Source organism: Polyodon spathula, chromosome 2 (assembly GCF_017654505.1).
Source record: "Polyodon spathula isolate WHYD16114869_AA chromosome 2, ASM1765450v1, whole genome shotgun sequence".
In the NCBI taxonomy this organism is placed as follows: Eukaryota; Metazoa; Chordata; class Actinopteri; order Acipenseriformes; family Polyodontidae; genus Polyodon; species Polyodon spathula.
Window position 1 is genome coordinate 24,501,919 of NC_054535.1, and position 18,964 is coordinate 24,520,882.

The window sequence follows — 18,964 nt, forward strand, 5'->3', positions numbered from 1 at the left end:
TTCTATTTTCCAAAAAACTAAGTTGAGAATACTTTAAACTTCCACCAGTTTGCTTTCCATCTGCTTCAGTGGTCAGTGTATGCACAGTATATATCCGCCAGTGTAAAAAGAGTTACAGCACTTCTGATCCAGACACTCTGACGTTCAATTATATACAAAACAACGCTGCCCTTCCAGTTGGGGTACACTTCCAATAAATTATACTGCCGATATATAAAAACAATTATTTTTAACAGTCATTCAGACTAAAGAGGTAAAACAGTTGCTTATGTATGTCATCTGCAAACTGTTGTAAAGTTCATTTTGAAGCAAAAAAAAATCTTTTCCCCAAATGCTTCTTGTTCAATATACTGATACAAATGCATATGTCAAACGTAAGCAGCCTACATGATAGCATTGACATCATTTTTACAAATCAAGAATATTAAATTAAGAGCTGACGAGTATGTTTTCGTTGACTTCTAGTTAAATAAATCCGTAAATATTAACCAATGTAAAACTTTTCCACATATCCCACTGTATCATATGATTTTAAGCATACAGATCAATCAGATCAATTGTACAGTGAATGTACAAAAGCTGGGACAGTTGTATCTCTAAACAAAACTATGTAGTGAATACAAAGTATAGAAAAACCCTACCACTTGAAATCGGAGAAAGATATCATTTTCATATTTTTGTTTTTTGTTTGTTTTATTTTTGATTTGTTAGCCTATTATGCTACGGAAAAGCGTACAGTTCCTATATATAAATGTTTGGGATGCTCAGAGCCTGTGTGAAATGTATATAAGTGTATACAGTCTTCCTACATATTTGTTTGTGTTTTTATTTTGTGGATAAGGTAAAACACTATTTTTGGTTCTTAATAAATCTAAATAATTAACCATTTCTGAACAAGACGTAATTTTGATATGAATGACTACATTTGTTTTGATAAATGTCAGTACATTTGTCAGTATATTTTAATGACAATTTACATTTGCTACAAACAATCTGTTAAGATTACACTGTTGCATTACCCTGCAATTTTACAGATATTTTTTACAGAAAATAAAAAACTAAAATATATATTTATGTTTGAATTTGCATTTTGACTCATTTTTTTTCCATTGTACTGGGACAGGTTCAGATTGCGCTTATGTAGTATTGCTAACACATTTGAACAGGAACCCTTTTTATGGCAGATTAAACTGCTTAAATGCTCATTAGGCTACTTATTAATTTAAGGCTCCTAACAACCACAGTAAATTATGCATGTAATGTGATCTGCAGGTGGGTAAAACGGAGGATCACTTTAGAAAAGAGGAGGATATATTTTAACAGATTAACAAATGAAAATTCTATGGATTTTGCCATTTCCACCGAAAATGAAACCCCTTTTCAAAATCAGCCCCAATGTGTATTAAATTGCTCTCAAAAACTGAAATTTTCCTGATATTATACTATGCACTTACTGTGCTTTCCCATGGTTTTCACAACAGTTACCTATAATACAATTATCACAAATTTACCAGAGACATGTGCTAGTGGTGTACCATGCCATCCTAATGATTTTAATTTACTACCCACACACACACACATATCAGGATCTGTAATGGTCACTTTTAACAAAAAATACCAGGGATTGTTTTTTGAAGAGTGTTTATAAAATTTCTCTTTGGTTAAATACTGCTTTGAAAAATGAAATTAAACCAGTAAACCCTCTCTAAAACAGCTGAAAGTTTAATGAAGTGCAAAACGGTCCTTAAAGTTCTGTGACTGGAGCTTTTTGAATCTTAAAATCATTCTACTTACCTCGAGGCCTGGAATGTGATGGACTGCAGGCTGCAGGGGAAAGAAACCAAAAAGTTAGCAGTTTGTGACAGTGTACAGAACGGCAAAACATCAAAAAATAACGTCCTTAAAAACAACAGTGTAGTCACTGCTGTTTATCAGATTAGTCAGCCTGCCACACTGGTCAGTACATTAAATCTATTGTAGACATACCTGACAAGCACAAACCCCTATGAGAACTTAATGTGAGAGTGATGAAGTACTTGCACTTCTGGATTTAATTCAAACTAGGACAACAGTATTCAGCAATATGATCTATGTTTTCACAAACAAAATACTGCTTTAATGAATGAAGAAGCATCCCTTTTTCATTGGTGGATTACCGTTTCTCTGCGGATGAGCTCAAAAGCGGCGAGCAGCTCCCCAGTGTTCTTACTCCCCCTGGTCACTGTGTACCAGGCTAGTCGTGGAGAGGGCTCCAGGCTGGGCCGGCACACACAGCGCCCCATGAATTCATCAGCACCCTACAGAATATATACAGACACACAGAGACACGCAGACACACAGAGGCCCAACACACACACACACACACACACACACACACACACACACACACACACACACACACAGTTAAACCAGACCTTTGTTAACTAAAGGAGTCCCAGCTGGCTGACTGAATACAACAGAGTTTACAATGTGCAACCTGTTCTCATCAACACAGTACCAGGATAAACTGCAATTAATCTTGGTCTCTCAGGTGCATAAATGATATCCCAGTGTAAATATTGTACCCCTTTATTCCTTTATAACTGCAGCATCTTCTTCTCAGCAATTTCCAAAGGCTGGCTAGGAAAAGTACTACAGATTGCTAAACACCTATCAGATGGCTACAGGAAGTGAAATATATCGACACTCACATAGGTGTCCTGATCGTAGATCTCCACCATGATGTTGGGGGGGTTCTCCTCGGTCACCTGGGGGTCACCAAAGATCTCAATCTCGTAGAAGATGAGGGTCTGGTCCCAGGTGGGGTTGAGGGTGTTGCGAATGGTCACTGTTTTCTGGCTTTGGTGGAGGAAGGACACAATGGCGTAGGGATCTGCAGGGGGAGGGAGAGCAGACAGCCTTTCAACAACCTGATTGCACTCAAGCAGCTTCATTGTGTTCCTTCTGGTGGAGTGGAGTGTATTTAATGTGACTGGGAGGAAAGCATATGCTTTACAAGTGTCTTGTGTTTGGTATTGTAATATATCTGGTCGCTTTATTAGGACCTGAACCTACAATCTGCCACCATTTGACCTGATCGAAGCTTTGGCAGAACATGGCATAGACTCCACAAGGTGTTGGAAGGTGTCTCGAGGGACGTTAGTTTGTTTGTGTGACAATGCTTCCTGGTTCCTCAGCTTCAGTCGGGGTTACGGACATTCTGAATAACCATACACATACTATATTGATAAATCACTGCTGTCTGCTCTAAGACTTATATACTGTACTGCACAACTGATAAATCATATGGTTCAGCCACTTTGTATAACATCATCTGATGAGGATGATCTACTTTTTTTTCACAATATGTAGCATAAATTGGATACAGTGAATTACTTTAATTACAATATTTAATATACAGTAGGAAGATAAAGTGATGAAGATCCTTCAAAAATGTACATACACATTCAACTGATAAATCCACTATAGCATCTTTCCTGATACATAGCTCAAGTCTATATATACTATTTTACATGGCTAATTTCCTCATTAATCAGTAGCTAAATTAAATGCAGGCTAACCTTTACCCTTAATAAACATATGGCTTTTTAAAATATTGAAACATTTCTCATGAAGTTTCCAGGGTGGGTAAAAAAATGTTTTTCCTAATTTAAAATAAATAATCTGATCACGTATGCCCATTCCAGGGGTGCAAAACTTTCTACAAATTTCAATCAAGTCCTAATCTAAATCAGAATCAACAGACACAGAGAGGGCCATTGCTTGACGTGGGCTTCAGAGGACTGGCTTCCTCAGGGAACCCAATATAAGTTCTGGGTTTACAGTTCATAATTTCATTAAACTTACTGCTGAAGAGCAACGTATTGTATTTATTTACCCACTGGGTCCTGAGGGAGGGGGTCCTGTTTTAGCAGGGGGGTATTGGAAGGTCAAGCGACTTGCTCATTACCCTAATCATTTGATAAGCTTGGATTTGAGACGCATCTCAATTATATCTCTTCTCACTGGATACCAGAATAAGTTCTGGGTCTACAGGTCTGGGTTTCAGAGTCCAGTTAGGATGGACTTTACTTCCTTACAGAAATGCAACTATGTGTAGGATTTCAAAGCAGGTCAACCTATATCAAAAGCAATATATACTGATATATCATGCTAGGATCAACACATGAGCAAGACCACAAATTCAAGTTAAGAACTCAAGCAAGAACTATGCAAAGATAAAATGGTAAGGGAGGATTTCATGCTTTGCACCAAAAATGCACTAAGGGATACATTTGGATGATGCAAGTGTAACAGTGTAAAGACTAGGCACAAACCGTCCACCACTCACACCACAAGCAAGAATCTTAACCACTATGCAAAAGAGCCAGGCTCATCTGCGGGTGTGGGTATAAGCTTTTAGCCTCATTTCACAGAGTCTGTGACAGCAGTACATAACACAACACTGCCACTTACACTGCATGGAACTTAGTTCACAACAGTCGAACTTAGTGTTGAAAAAGTATATTTACTTTGAGCTGCACACAGTGCTTATTTGTAAGCGACGCAAATGTAAAGCACAGGACTTTATGACTGGTTTTGGACTGGTTTTGGCATGGCAAAAAACCACCAAAGCCCCAAATGATTGTGGCTGGCCTCAAGTAAACATTAGATAAACAATGCATTTCAAAATGGAACATTTGGTTAATGAGCCCATGTATAATTTTCAATGAATTCTGTTTTTCTTTGACAAGCGGTTTTATGGCTTCTGCATGATTTAATGGAAAGCAGAAAATAATTTTCATTATCATGTCGCCCCATGGAAAAAATGCAGTTCCTTCACTAATGCATTTTATTCCCCCTTGGCATATCAAGTTTCTTAAGTCTTACCAGCAAGCTATGCTAATACAACAAAAACACATACTGTGGTAAAAGGTGACTTTTAGGCGAGTGAAGTGTAAAAAGGCTCTTAGAATCATATCTAACGTCTGAGTGCAGCTGGTACACAAGAGTGTAACCATTAACCTGTCTCCCCCTGCAACACTCTGCTCCTCTGGGATGTAAGAAATAACACATTTGTAATGTATTTCAGTACTGCAGGGAGACAGGTTAATGTTCTTTATTCTATTCACACCAACAGTAAGTGGCGGGATTCTGAAAAATACAGCATTACATGTCCCCACGTGTTGCTACAACTGTTTAAATAATGTACCTGTAACTTTTGTTTTCATTGTTAACATCCTGACCACTTTTTCATGTATAACTTTAAAGTCTGTTTCAAAATGGCCGCTCTAGTGCACTGATGATAGTGTACAGATTATTGCCCACACTGTCAAACAGGTAACACAGCAATAATGACCCATGATGTGGTACAGAACAGAAAAGCCAGAGCACCTGTTGTTATGTTTGTTTTTTTAAATCGCTCTTCTTGCAGTGACTTAGAGGAAAGATCTTAAAACCCAGTGTACTAGAGCAGCTATTTTGAAAAGGGCTTTCAGTTTTAAGTGTAAAAAGTTGTCAGGATGTTAACAATGAAAAGAGAAATTACAGGTGCATTATTTAAACAGTTGTAGCAACACGTGGGGACATATAACACTATTAACAAAAATAATTAGTTGCATATAAAAATATAACACGCTGTTCTTAAACTTTTCTTTTAAAAAAAGAAAGAAAGAAATCAGACATTCCAAGCTAATCCTACTAATGTCTACTTATCCCCCTTCACAAAGTGAGGACCTTTCCAGATGAAAATTGCTGTGCGATTAGAACCATGCCGTGTTGATGGGTACTGTACTGCTAGCTTAAGGGGGCTATTATGCACAGATAATAGTTGGAGGGGAAATTAGCATCATTCCCCATTATAACTGTGTGCTGAGCAAACAGTAAAGATGTCAAACACATTCCCGGAGATTATTCCTAATTGAATTGCCTAGAGATTGTAAACGAAGGAGAAATGAAGGGCAGACAGGCTGAATGGTTTTCATTAGCATGATGACATTGTGATGAACTGTTTTGAGGTGTGGGGAGGGGGCTGGATAATGGTATAGGCAGAGCCCATAAAAACAACATCCCCGAACTCAGTGGCAGACTGATGCATTAGCCTTTAGAAGCAGGGAACAAATGACTCAAATGTTAAGCATCACTGTTGCCCAAATGTTAGTTTGCCACAGATGTAAAATTGTAGTACTGTATTCAGAATGCGTCAGTGATGACTCTCCAAATCCTAAATGGTGCCAAAGCAGTAGTTTACTATTATTAACCTCTTATTTCAGCAATATTCATTTGTAGCCTAGAGCTACCCTAAATGTGGTGTTTTTAAATCCAATATGAATGTAAATCAGTTGAAATGAGATCACTGCACATCACGTTACAGTAGAATACAGTGAAATCGAGAATGAGTAACCTCTAAAACAAAAGTGTGTGATGGACTGTAATGGACACTGAAATGAAATGGGAGAGGAAATTGTAGATAGTGTGTCACAGTAAATACACATGCAAATATTTTGCAAAGAAATTATTTTTATTGAATTCACCCTAAAAGAATGCCGCCCATTAGTCATTAATATTTATTAAAATGTTGACAAATTTTAAAACAATTTGTGTGAACTCTATGGAGTTGGAGAAGTTGCTCTGCCAAAAAAATTGAAAAAACATATATGCATTATAAAATAAATACATAGATAGGAAACTTAACATGGTACAATTATACACACAGTGATATAGACAACCCCTAAGGCTCTTCACTGTCTCACCCACTCCTGACCCCAGACCTACCCGAGAAGCTGTCTTTGTCCATGGCAATAAGGTCTCTAGCCTGGTACATGTAGCAACGCAGATGGTAACGAGTCCCACCTGGACAAGAAAAAAAAAAACAACCAGGTCCTTTTTACAGCTGTACTGTTAGTAGGTATGATGCAAATACCATAACCATTGTTCAATCAGGACTGCTGCTACCACTGCTGCTGTGCAATCATAGCTGTACTCCTTGAATGGGTCACTTAAGCCAAAGTCTTTAGTTCATCATTATAGGCAAAAGCTAACCCAAGTGTATTTTGGGGGTAGCGGTAACTTCTAATAAGATGCACAGGTCAATCTTGATCCCTGCTGCCTCACTCACAGCTCAGCTCAAGCTAATAAAATATAAGAAAAGTGTTCTTCTTTTTAAATTGGAATATGCTCATTAGAATGGTGACATATTGAGCTGAATTCTGACAGCCATTTACTCAAAATCGTCACTAGCACAATTTTTGCATGAATGGTAGAAATAGCAGACTAATAAAGAAACAATGTCAGGCTAATCTAGAGCAACTAAGTTAAATCCCTGAGTTGTATATTTCTGGTTTTGCTAAATGTATTGGCATTTTCCCAATCTGAATAAATTGTGCTAATGACGTGTTGGAATAAATACAGTAGCTTTAAGAATCCAGTTTTGTTGATTTATTTACGTAGCTTCTATTTGTTTTTTTAGTCCACTTCTCAACCAGCAGAGAGCCAAGAAAGTAAAATCTATAGCCGTGCACAGCGAGGTGTAATGGAACGTACCTCACTTCCAGGTCAGGACCCTGTTGCAATGTACTGTGAACTGCTGTTGACCAACCTCCAGCCATCAGTAATCTTGTGCATGTGTGTGATTAAAGAGCCAAGCAGCAAAGCAGCAGGCACAGTGACGCTCATAGTCTGGGAGGCACCTTTCATCTTTTATTTTATTGACCACCACCAGGGCTTGTTCCCCTCCATGCTGAGCACAGTAAATACAGGTTGTGTATCTGCTACCCTATAATCAGAGGCTGTCAGCCCCAGTCCCTCCTCCTCCTCCTTCTCCTCCTCTCCTCTTTAATTGAACAATGCTTCTGTAAAACCACAAGAGGACAGAGCCAAGGATCTCAGGAGGAAGAAGTTCTCGCAGTCAAATGAAGGCCAAGCTTTGACGATCACCACAGCTGAATTTTCCACGGTTTACCGTAAGCTACTGATAACAGTAGATGGCAATGATAGGAACTCAGCTGAGATTGTTCAGCAGATAAAAAGAGACACTTTTGTTTTTTCCATTATTAAATGATTTTCCTCTTACAACTACCGTCTTAGATATGATGCATTTATTAAACTGCCAGTTTTTACATTTGGAAGCTATTCATTTGATTGTGCAGCAGCAGATACTGTAGTTGGAATGTTTACAAAATTATTGGAAATTAACCAATTGTAGGGAAACTAATTTGGTGCCTGCAAATGAGTGCACACAACACCATGTTTAATGTTAGTAAGGTTCTATTTACTGATTCCAATATTCAAAAGTTACATAATAAATAACCCACTCCACTGTATGCAGTAAGACAATTCTTACTGCACGCCCTGGTTGCTTTGTGAGGCACAATGAGAATTGTCTTACTGCACACCCTGGTTGCATTGTGAGGCACGATGCGAAGCAGAGTGCCTTCAACCACCCAGGAAGTGAAGGAAGAATTGTCTTACTGCACACCCTGGAGTGGGTTATTTCTCTCATAAAATGTTTTTTTCTTGAGAATAGGATAAAAATAAGAAACAAGAAGAAATGTATTATATCCTTCCACTCAGAAAAGTAGTCCCTGATGTATGTTTATATATTTATATATATATATATATATATATATATATATATATATATATATATATATATATATATATATATTGCCATAAACGTTGAATTAAAAATTGCCATTATTGTACAAATTTTGAGATGGTGTTTTGGAATAGAAGGCAGACTGATTTTTTTTAAGGGGGTTAAGGTAGAATGATTTGGTATCTGGAGGACACTTTTGAAATATTTTTTAAAACTGTCTACAAGGCACAAAGGATCACCACGGGTGCTTTCATGGTTGATCTCTTTAAGAGGAGAGGATTCAGGTATCTTTTTAAAAAAAATATTTTTTTTTACTCATTTATGGTGCAGTTTTGTTTTTGATGAAACTATTGTACTGTATGTATGCATTGTACTGTTACTGGCTGCTGTATTGATGTTGCTGCAGTTTGAGCCTTCTTGGCCAGGTCTCCGCCATTTTTTTCCAGTTCGATAACGAAACAAGCCTTGTTTTTACCTATTTTCTCATTAAACTCTGAGATTCTTACAATGTGAATGGCAACAGGTTGAACTGGCTTACTATCGAACATGCAGGAGATGGTGGGTCGATTCACTCCAAAGCTTGCAGTCACTGATTTGTCGTCATTCTTCTCATCCATCACTCCTCCCTGTAAAACAGAGAATTTACCTTATGTAGTAGCTAAATTAAATTAATAAGCAACAAGGAAATGTAAGGGATAATGGCATGTTATGAGGTAATAATGAAACTACAGAGTCAATACATTGTTTGGAAGGAGTTCTATTATTACCAGTGTCCCTTTTAAAGTTTATTTATTTAACTTTGTTTGTATGAAAGAGTTAAATTTTTGAGAGCATGAGAGTCATGAGAGGCGTTTCTTCATTAAGCAGTGCTTGTAGAACAGATGTCATTAATCGGTGTCATCTGAGCTGTGCTTTATTTGCCATTTGATTAGGATAGTAGAAGGCGGCAATGTAGCACAGTGAGGGGCGTCATTTACTGCTAATTGCCTCCCTAACCCGTTCAATGTTCACTACGGAGCCCCCAGTGAAGATCACCAATTTGAGACAGCTAGAGCGAAAACCTACACCTCCCTAACTCTACTCTATGATACCCTGCACACCACACGATAGTGCCTTACCAGGTTTTTGTCAACCAGGCACAGCTCTCCCTTTGTTTTCTATGGAGGTCAGCCATTCTGTTATTCTAGTCTTTATTCCATGAATATAAGCGAGGTTCAATTGCTGTTTATATCATCGCAAGAGTAGAAAATCCACTGTTTAAAGAGCCAAATGACTGTATAGTCCTCTCCCCACTGTTCATGGGGCTCAGCAATGCCCTGGCAGAGAAACTAATTAAACATCATCTTCAGCAACCTATACTTGCCAAAAACATGTGAACCACATCAGCAAGCATTGAGAGGAACGGTGAGTTATCAGCGAAGAAGTTATCACTCTCTATACAGCAAGGATAGTTTATGTGTTTTCACGGTATTGGCACAGCAAAAGTAAATCAGCAAAAAGCACAATTTCACTCAAAAGTCAATACCTGTCATACAGTAAGAGAAATAAGTTGCCAAAGGAAGGTAAAAATGTCCTTCTTTTTCTTCCAATGTATTTTTTTTTTTTTTTTTTTTTTTTTTTGCAGACTCCAGGCACTTTTATCCATGCATATGTATTTACAGGACATCCAAGTTTAATAAACATTTGTCTGCAAAAAAAAAAAAATCTTTCTTTATATAAATAATTTTAAAAAAGTTCTGGTATAAGTGGGATTTTAACATATAACCTTCACTTTGCAAGTGTACTGATAGTTACTGGCAGTGCTACACAACTAGTTGAGACAAAGAGCAAAAAAATCCCATTAAATGCATCAAGATTTCAGGTTGTAACAACAAACTGAAAACATCCAAGGGTGGGGAATACTTGCTATAGGCACTGTGTGTATGTGTGTGTGTGTGTGTGTGTGTCTATATATATATATATATATATATATATATATATATATATATATATGTAGTAACCAAGCTTGCTACTCTCGGCGATTCGTTGCCCCTTTAAAACAGGCCCAGGACACAGAAATTGACTGTTTTGGCGCTGACGTGATATTTTTAATAACACACAAAAACATAATAAACAAAAACAAACACCTAGCTCCCTCGGAGCACGAACTAAACAGTTGCAGGTCCCTGACTAACGCACAGGACAGCTAAGCTGTTTACCTGACAAAACAAGCATAAATTATCAAACACAAGGTTTCACACTACCTTTTTACAATTGAACGCAACCAGGCTCTTCACACAGCAGCCCTTAGCAGACTGGCTGCTTTCTTTAAATACCCTGCACCTGGCTCTAATTTACAATGCCAGGTGCATGGGATAATCAACAATAAAACAATTAACACAATTATCATTAAACTATTAAACAAACCCAAATGTGCACCCGCACATGTTTTTGTTTTTGTGTTTTTTTTCTATCACGGAGGAAATTAACCCTCTCCCTGCTCACACATCCTCCCACAGGTCTTTACAAGACACCAGCCGTTTAACGGCCATCTCCCTCCACCTTTAAAAGACCACCTACCCTCATACTGAAAGGTCAATTCTTACAGGTAAAAAAAGGAACTGAGCACAGTCTTAATCAACTCATTTTGGCAATTTTGACGCAACTCAAATAACAAACACTGAGCACCTGATGTTTTTATTAATTCACATGACTTGAGCTCAGTATTTTGTTATCCCAAGGAACATAAAAACATAAGAAAGGTTACAAACGGGAGGAGGCCATTTGTTAGTAGCTTATTGATCCCAGAATCTCATCAAGCAGCTTCTTGAAGGATCCCAGGGTGTCAGCTTCAACAACATTACTGGGGAGTTGGTTCCAGACTCCCACAATACTACTCAAAAAGTCAACAAACCTATCTGCTCACTATTTAAAATGTAAACATTATGTTTGTGCCCAAAGAGCTACTGATGTAAAACTTCACACTCACAGGGGTTCGTTTGCCCTTTAAAATGAGACCCAGCCACAAAATGTGGGAGTTTAGCGCCAACGCGCACTTTTAATAATACTAAATAAAAATAAACAAACAAAAACCGAGGACTAACTAAACAGAACAGGAACCTAACTATAAAACAAGACAAATTTGGCAGACAATTTGAACCCTAACTAGTCATACTTTCACTCCAACTACAAATAGCGTAACCACTACGCTACACAGATTTACATCTTAACCCTTTCAACAGACTAGGCTACTATTTACATTTTCCCAAGAGAAAAAAAAAAGTGATATGTGAAACAAAAACACATTTGAAATGTGAAAAATGGCAAGTTATCAAAAGTACCCAGCCACTTAAAGTAGAGATATCAAAAACACAAGCCAAGTTTCAAGAAACCATTGGGGCAACCTTGCCTAGCACAAAGCAAATAGGCACAACTGTAAAACCGATGGGGGCAAAGTTGCCCCAATTGTTTCTACTAACTTCACTTGTGTTTTTCAGGCACAATAAAAGCAGATTAAACTTGCATGAAAAATACAAATGGCTGAACAATTTTGTTAACTTGGTGTTTTTTTCAAATTTCCAATGTGTTTTTGTTTCACATATATTAAACACATGTACTGTTAACCACATGATTACCAGAATAACAAAAGAATGAAGAAACAAACAGAGAAAAGAAGAGATGAAAACATCTACATGCACTTGCTGACAGTTTCTATCAGTGCAGGCTTGCTGAACAGCTGCTGAAGGCTCCTTCTTATGAAAGAATTCAAGTTTAAGTGTAATGTGACAACAAGCATGGAAAATCCTAACAATGGAACAGTCACACTTCTTGACAAATGTGATGCCAGTGGATATTAGTCCCATCTTTTTCTAATGTAGAATTAGCTATTGAACAGACTACAAACCTCGCCCCAGCCCACCCTCTGCCCCTACGTAAATAAGGCTACTCTCAGCCTCCTGTCACTCAAACAAGCAAAGTTTACGACTCAGCCTCGGGAGCCAGCAAGGAAGCCAATAAAATTCTTCTTAAACCAGTGCATTCTCAATCTCTGAGCATGCTCTTCCTGATCGAACTAAGCAAAGAGACTGGTGGGATGTGCCCGTTAATGGATGGACACTCTAACATACCGATGGTATTTGCCTGTACCATGGCAATTTTGCTGAACATCCTGCTTCACTCTTTGCATCTTTTTTTTTTTTTTTTTCAAACAATTATTATAGAAGGCTGTATGGTCCAGTGGTTAAAGAAACTGGCTTGTAACCAACAGGTCCCTGGTCCAAATCCCAGCTCAGCCACTGACTCACTGTGTGACCTTGAGCAAGTCATTTACCCTCCTTGTGCTCTGTCTTTCGGGTGAGACGTTGTTGTAAGCGACTCTGCAGCTGATGCATAGTTCACACACCTTAGTCTCGTATCTTGTAAAGTGCTTTGTGATGGTGGTCCACTATGAAAGGTGCTATATAAAAATTAAGACTATTATTACATTATCAAGTAACAAACAAATGTACTAGAATCTAATAACCACAAGAGCGAAGCTCAGTGAATTCACCAGAACCCTGAGATGCATTCAGGGGTGAAATTCTGCCGGTACTTACTGGTACTCAGTATGGGGACTTATTTTAATGCCGGTACTCTGTCCCGGGACTTATTGTATCTGTTTTTCATCCAATGCACATGCATCCCATCCAGTCCTTAGTTGTTTATTTACACAGTCCACTAGCATTCTGTTAGAAAATAGTCTCGTCACAGAAACTAAACAATCATTAAAATAGTCTCAAAATTAACCAATGGCAATGGATGATCTGTTTACCTTAGTTCTTGGCAACAAGATCATGAGAAGTTATTTGGCAGATTTAGTGCCAATCATTATTAAACCAATCGGCCAGTCTCATCCACCTATGGATTTGTATGGATTGGTCAGTAATGTTATCGGTACTTTCCCCTAATCGACTGAAGAAATGGAATGTAAGACGGATGTTCATTGAATGAGTGACATCTGAAGTAAGTTTACTGTTATCAAATGTTTAAATTTAGTCTTCTCATTAATAGTTTAGTTTTTTTTTAATTTTAACATCAAAACAGTAAATAAGACTGAATTTGGGAAATATAGCCATTTTCTGGGGCAGGTGAAATAAAATCAATTTAAAAGTAAAATATGTGTATCAATGAATAATATATCATTTTCTTAAGTTACTGAGTTTTTGAATGTTACTTGCATGAAGAAAAAATTGTAAGTGCTGCTTGTGTCCATGCTAGCTACATAAAGTTGTTGGTGTTAAGTTAATCTTCATAAGTCCAGTTGGCTAATGATTCAGAAGTTGATGAAGTGTACAGTATGTATAACACTAACATAATCCCATCACATTTCCTCTTGTTCAGCTTTGACAAACCTTTTCAAAAGCTATTGGTTTCTCAAATTGTTCATGGTAATTAATATTGACAGAAACACAACAGAGAGAAGCAGACATAATATATAATTCTGGGATAAGTAATAAGTAAGAATAAAAGTAATTAAAAGAACAGAGATATATGTTCTAATCCAAGGCTATCAGTCAGGTCATGTTGTAGAGTACCCAGGATTTCAGAGAATACTATGGAGATTAAAAAGCCAAGTACAACATTTTTTTTAATATTAGTGCCTGTTACATAAAAAATGCCAGCCTTTACTATGCATTAAATACACGCGCTGTCCAATGAAAGGAGTTGAAGGCTGAATCTGGTGTAAAAATGATAGGACTCTGCCCAATCACAACTAAGTGTGTGTTTGACTGTTTAATTTATTTTTTTTGTAAGTGGACTTAGGCGGGCAGCGAAGCAAACAGCTAGAACAGGTAGAATTTAGTACTGTGTGATTGAATTCAACAACAACAAGAACAACAATTTACATTTCTATACTGCCTTTCATTAAGCTCAGCTTAATTGGTTGGGACGGGGGTTTACAGTGTCGCAGGTGGCTGACATTTTTTTCTCTCCCACGTTGTTGGGTTGAGGGTGGGGTGTTCAAACCCCTAAAACCCCTCCCTTAGCTAGGCCACTGATCACAGCCATCAAACAACCAAAACATTGATGTAATATGAAGAGCAACAATGCTGCAAACACGTACCAGTGAGCCCTCGAGCGCGAAGACTGCAGCGGGGCCTGTCTTCTCTAGCGGCTCCATACGGTACCTCCAGCGGCGGCGGCGGAAGGAGTCAGTCTTGCGCTGCTTCAGGTGGAACTTCCATCCGAAGAGAGAGGCATACTCCCAGCCCTCCCGTTCCAACTCACCCGGCCGCTGCTGCACAGGGGGAGCACAGGGAACATGATCATCACTGGCTTACCTGCATTATTATTAATATTATTGTTATTATTATTATTATTATTATTATTATTATTATTATTATAAGTAGAAGTACATTGTAGAACATTCAGGATTCTCTTCATTAAATTATCCGAAAGAAAATGACCAATAAACTACATAGAAGCTGAAACTAAAAAAGCAGATACTGAAAAGTGGCAAATAGAGACATCTGTATATGTACTGCAATTTGAGGACACCAAAAAAAAAAAAAAAAAAAACATTTTAAAAGTTGAAAATTGTTGCTGTTGTCGATTAGGACTTCATCAACATTACAACATTAATACTGCATATATAAAATGTGTCAGGTGAAATTAAATCACAGCCACTGTGCTGGTCTTGAAACTGACGGTGGGATCTTACACTGCATGCCTTTGGATTTACATTTTTGGCTTATACAGTGTGCACTTAGCACCACCTAGAGTGAGTTTTAGTGAAGTGCAGCTACAGTGTTATTTATTTAATCAAGAACTTGGAAATAAATGTTAACATTTTAAATCATCTATCTATCTGTCTATCTATAGCCCCTTTCACACTGGCATGCTCTACCTGGCTCAGAGCCCGAGTCATGCAGGTCGGCTACACAATATCACAGTGCTTTTGATAAAGCAGGGTTGACCTGGGTGACAGTAGCAAGTGCTCAATGCTCGTATCAATGCCCCGGAAGCAGCTTGTTACAGACGCTTCCATCCAAAATTCTCTGGATTGAACCTGGACCTGGGTCCGGAGTGCCAGTGTGAAGGGGCTTGCTTGTCTGTCTGTCTGTCTGTCTGTCTATCTATCTATCTATCTATAGACACACAAAGTTATTTATATTGTTTATATATATATATATATATATATATATATATATATATATATATATATATATATATATATATATATATATATATATATATATATTGTTATTTATTTATTGTGATTCAGGCAAGCAGAATGGACTTTCCTAATCCCTAAGCTCTGGAAGGAGGCCATACGCAAAGGTAGAATTTAGTGCTGTGCGATTGAATTCAACAACAACAAGAACAACAATTTACATTTCTATACTGCCTTTTATCACAAAGATCCCAAAGCGCTTCACACACACAAATTACCACAAAGCGCTCACACACACACACACCAATTAAAAATTAAACCATTGCATCGAAAACAGTCTAATACAAAATGTAATTAAACAAATTTAAAAAGAGATACAAAAATTTGAAAAAACTAATATAAAACCGTAGTTAATTTTGGATAATTAAAGCTATTAATTTCAATTTTGATTTAAAGATGTTAACCTTATATATATATATATATATATATATGTATATACCACGGTGTGTGTGTGTGTGTGTGTGTGTGTGTGTGTATATATATATATATATATATATATATATATATATATATATATATATATATATAATTCCTATATGTAAAGAGAGAGGTACTGTACCTTCCTCAGCGCCTCTGTCTGCTTGAGGTCTCTCCGGCGCAGCCTGACCCAGCGTCGGCGGCGGTTGGTGTGGTACATCTTCTCAGCCGGCACCCACGACTTGGGCTTGCGGTCTGGAGGGATGGTGATGCCATACTCCCAACCTGCACCGACAGCACAGGGTCAGTGGAGTCAGGGCCCCCCTGTCAAAGCTATTTACTCCAATGGCAACAAGATGTTTTCAGGTAGTAAAAATGCCAAGCTAACAAAGTCACCAAACCAGAAATAAACTATCCAGTCTCATTTAACTTAGGGGCTTGCGAGTAGTTTGAAGTTGTCTCTTACTTACAAAACATAGCTCAACTAGGGCTTAGCTTTTTTAATTTTCATTAGATAAAAAAAACAACGTTAGTGCTGTCCACACTCAGGAAATACATGCAACTAACACAACTAACACACACACATATACATATCTGATAATGCAGAACCTAGTTCTAGAAAAGTCTAGAAAATGCTGAATTGCAGTATAAAAGGGTTCGGCACAGGATGATTGCTGTCATTACCAATAAGTCAAAATGGGAAAAAGAAAAGAGCTATCTGAAGACCTTAGGCAGAAAATGTCTTATTGTCATAAAGCTCGAGATGGATACAAGAAGATTTCCAAACATTTAAGTATCCCAATTTCAACTATTGTTTCTATTCTCAATAAGTACATGACTCATGATACTGTCACAACACTCCCTCGGTTTGGAAGAAAGAAGGTTCTTTCACCAATAACAAGTAGAAGAATTGTGAGGAAGGTTAATAACAATCTGAGATTGACTGCCAACAATATTCAAAGTCAATTGACTGCAAGTGGGACTGGGGTTTCCATTTCAACCACAGGTCGAGTATTGCATGGAGAAGGTATCAACAGTCCCAAGCCAAGGAAAAAGCCACAAGGACAATCGTTTAAAGTTTGCAAAATGGCATTTGAATGATGGCTATGGGTTCTGGTCAAAGGTTTTGTGGAATGATGAAACTAAGTGAAAAACGGCAATTCAAAAACGATCAAAAATTACCAAGGTAGCAAATCCGCCGAATTTAATACCAGCCAAAATTTCCCGTTATATGGTATCATTTATTTATTTATTTTTAGGTTGTTTCACTGACATGGAGCTAAATTCACAAAGCGTTTTTTTGTTTTTTTTAAAAATCTGTTTTTCTAAATAAAAAATGAATACCTTCCTCTCTTAATACCAAACTATTTTATTCAGACTTAAAAAAAAATCTTTAAATACCCAAATAAAGGGCCCATGTCTTGTGAATCCTACCGTGTGTGTGTGTGTGTGTGTGTGTGTGTGTGTGTGTGTGTGTGTGTGTGTGTGTGTGTGTGTGTGTGTGTGTGTGTGTGTGTGTGTGTGTGTGTGTGTGTGTGTGTGTGTGTGTGTTAATAGAGCAATGTAATTGTAGGCAGGCCTGGAAAGTAACACTGTGCCTCGCAGATCACTCAAGCAGTAAATGCTGCCCCACTCTGGTCAAATGTGTTACTGCAGTCTCCCTGTTCTGTCTGATTTATGCACATTTTCACAGTCTGCTACTTTTAAAAGAATGTCATACTGTATCTTCTTTTAGCTCAAGTTGCAGAAATTGTTTTCTCAGCTGTCTCCTATGTTTTATTAACCCTCTTGCTGACATTATTGGCTTTGTTTCATTTTTTCGTCCTTTTTTCAGTTGGATGCCTTACGTCATGTGCATAATGAATTTACAAAGCCATCTACAGAAGCTTAATCATCTTTCAGCAGAGAATGAGTTACTGACCATATTGGCATGTATTGGCCTAACGTTCTATTTGTGGTTTCCATGGTTAACCAGAAAACCCCTAGCAACTTGGTTACTACTTCTGTGATGGTAAACATTAATTGATATACAGCCTCTTTCACTTGGACTGGGTGAGCCTCAAGTGCAGCGGCTTGTTTGACTAATCTGTTGTTTCGCTGTAATTCACTTTGCTGACAATGATACAGACCTGTATAGATACTGTCTGAAATAACACACTTTCTTACCTCTAGAAGCTTATCAACATTCTCACAATTTCACCAGTTTATCTTGCCATATGACCGCACTTTATATTAATTTCCTATGCAGCAGGTATTTGACCCCAGGGGCCCACAGAAACCTAGACTGTGAAGCTCAGGTGGGATTATAAAACCTGCTGCACAGGAAAGACATAATTTATAGTGTGATGGCTAGATAATTTGTCTTTTTGGTTATTCCTTCTTTTGACGGAAGGCAAATGCAGTGTGCCAAACTGCATTCAAAATATCTGAACTTTATGTCATTGGTGCTCAAATGACCTCTTACTGCTGCGGGTACAGAAGGAGCATCTGGCCAAGAGTGATGGTTTCGGATAGACTTCAAAAATAAAAGGTACATTAACTCGATATGTAGCTAACCCTTACTAATATATTATTTTTTACATGCACTCAGCACATCATTCTGTGGTTATGAGAATGGAATTCCACGTTCAGTATTTGAGTTAATTTAAGTTCATTTGAGTTTCGGGCTCTTACACACCTGGAAGGACTCTCAATACTGCCTTCCCTGGCCTGGATTAGCATCAAACCTGTGTGCTCATCGTTATACACTCCAAATAGCTGCCAAGCTGGCCCGCCTCCCC

General features: G+C 37.8%; 1 protein-coding gene across 13 annotated transcripts in view; it reads right to left on the reverse strand.

Moving 5' to 3' along the window:
• The window catches only part of dysf (dysferlin, limb girdle muscular dystrophy 2B (autosomal recessive)), a 120,072-nt gene that overhangs the window by 39,140 nt on the left and 61,968 nt on the right, over window positions 1-18,964 (reverse strand). For all 13 annotated transcript variants that reach the window (XM_041218217.1, XM_041218209.1, XM_041218193.1 and 10 more), the window contains 7 exons: window positions 16,327-16,469; window positions 14,658-14,831; window positions 9,114-9,201; window positions 6,754-6,831; window positions 2,691-2,872; window positions 2,157-2,297; window positions 1,795-1,824 (listed from right to left, as the gene is read on the reverse strand). In XM_041218217.1, coding sequence (XP_041074151.1) covers window positions 1,795-1,824; window positions 2,157-2,297; window positions 2,691-2,872; window positions 6,754-6,831; window positions 9,114-9,201; window positions 14,658-14,831; window positions 16,327-16,469 — 836 coding nt within the window. The remainder of the gene's footprint in view (window positions 1-1,794; window positions 1,825-2,156; window positions 2,298-2,690; window positions 2,873-6,753; window positions 6,832-9,113; window positions 9,202-14,657; window positions 14,832-16,326; window positions 16,470-18,964) is intronic.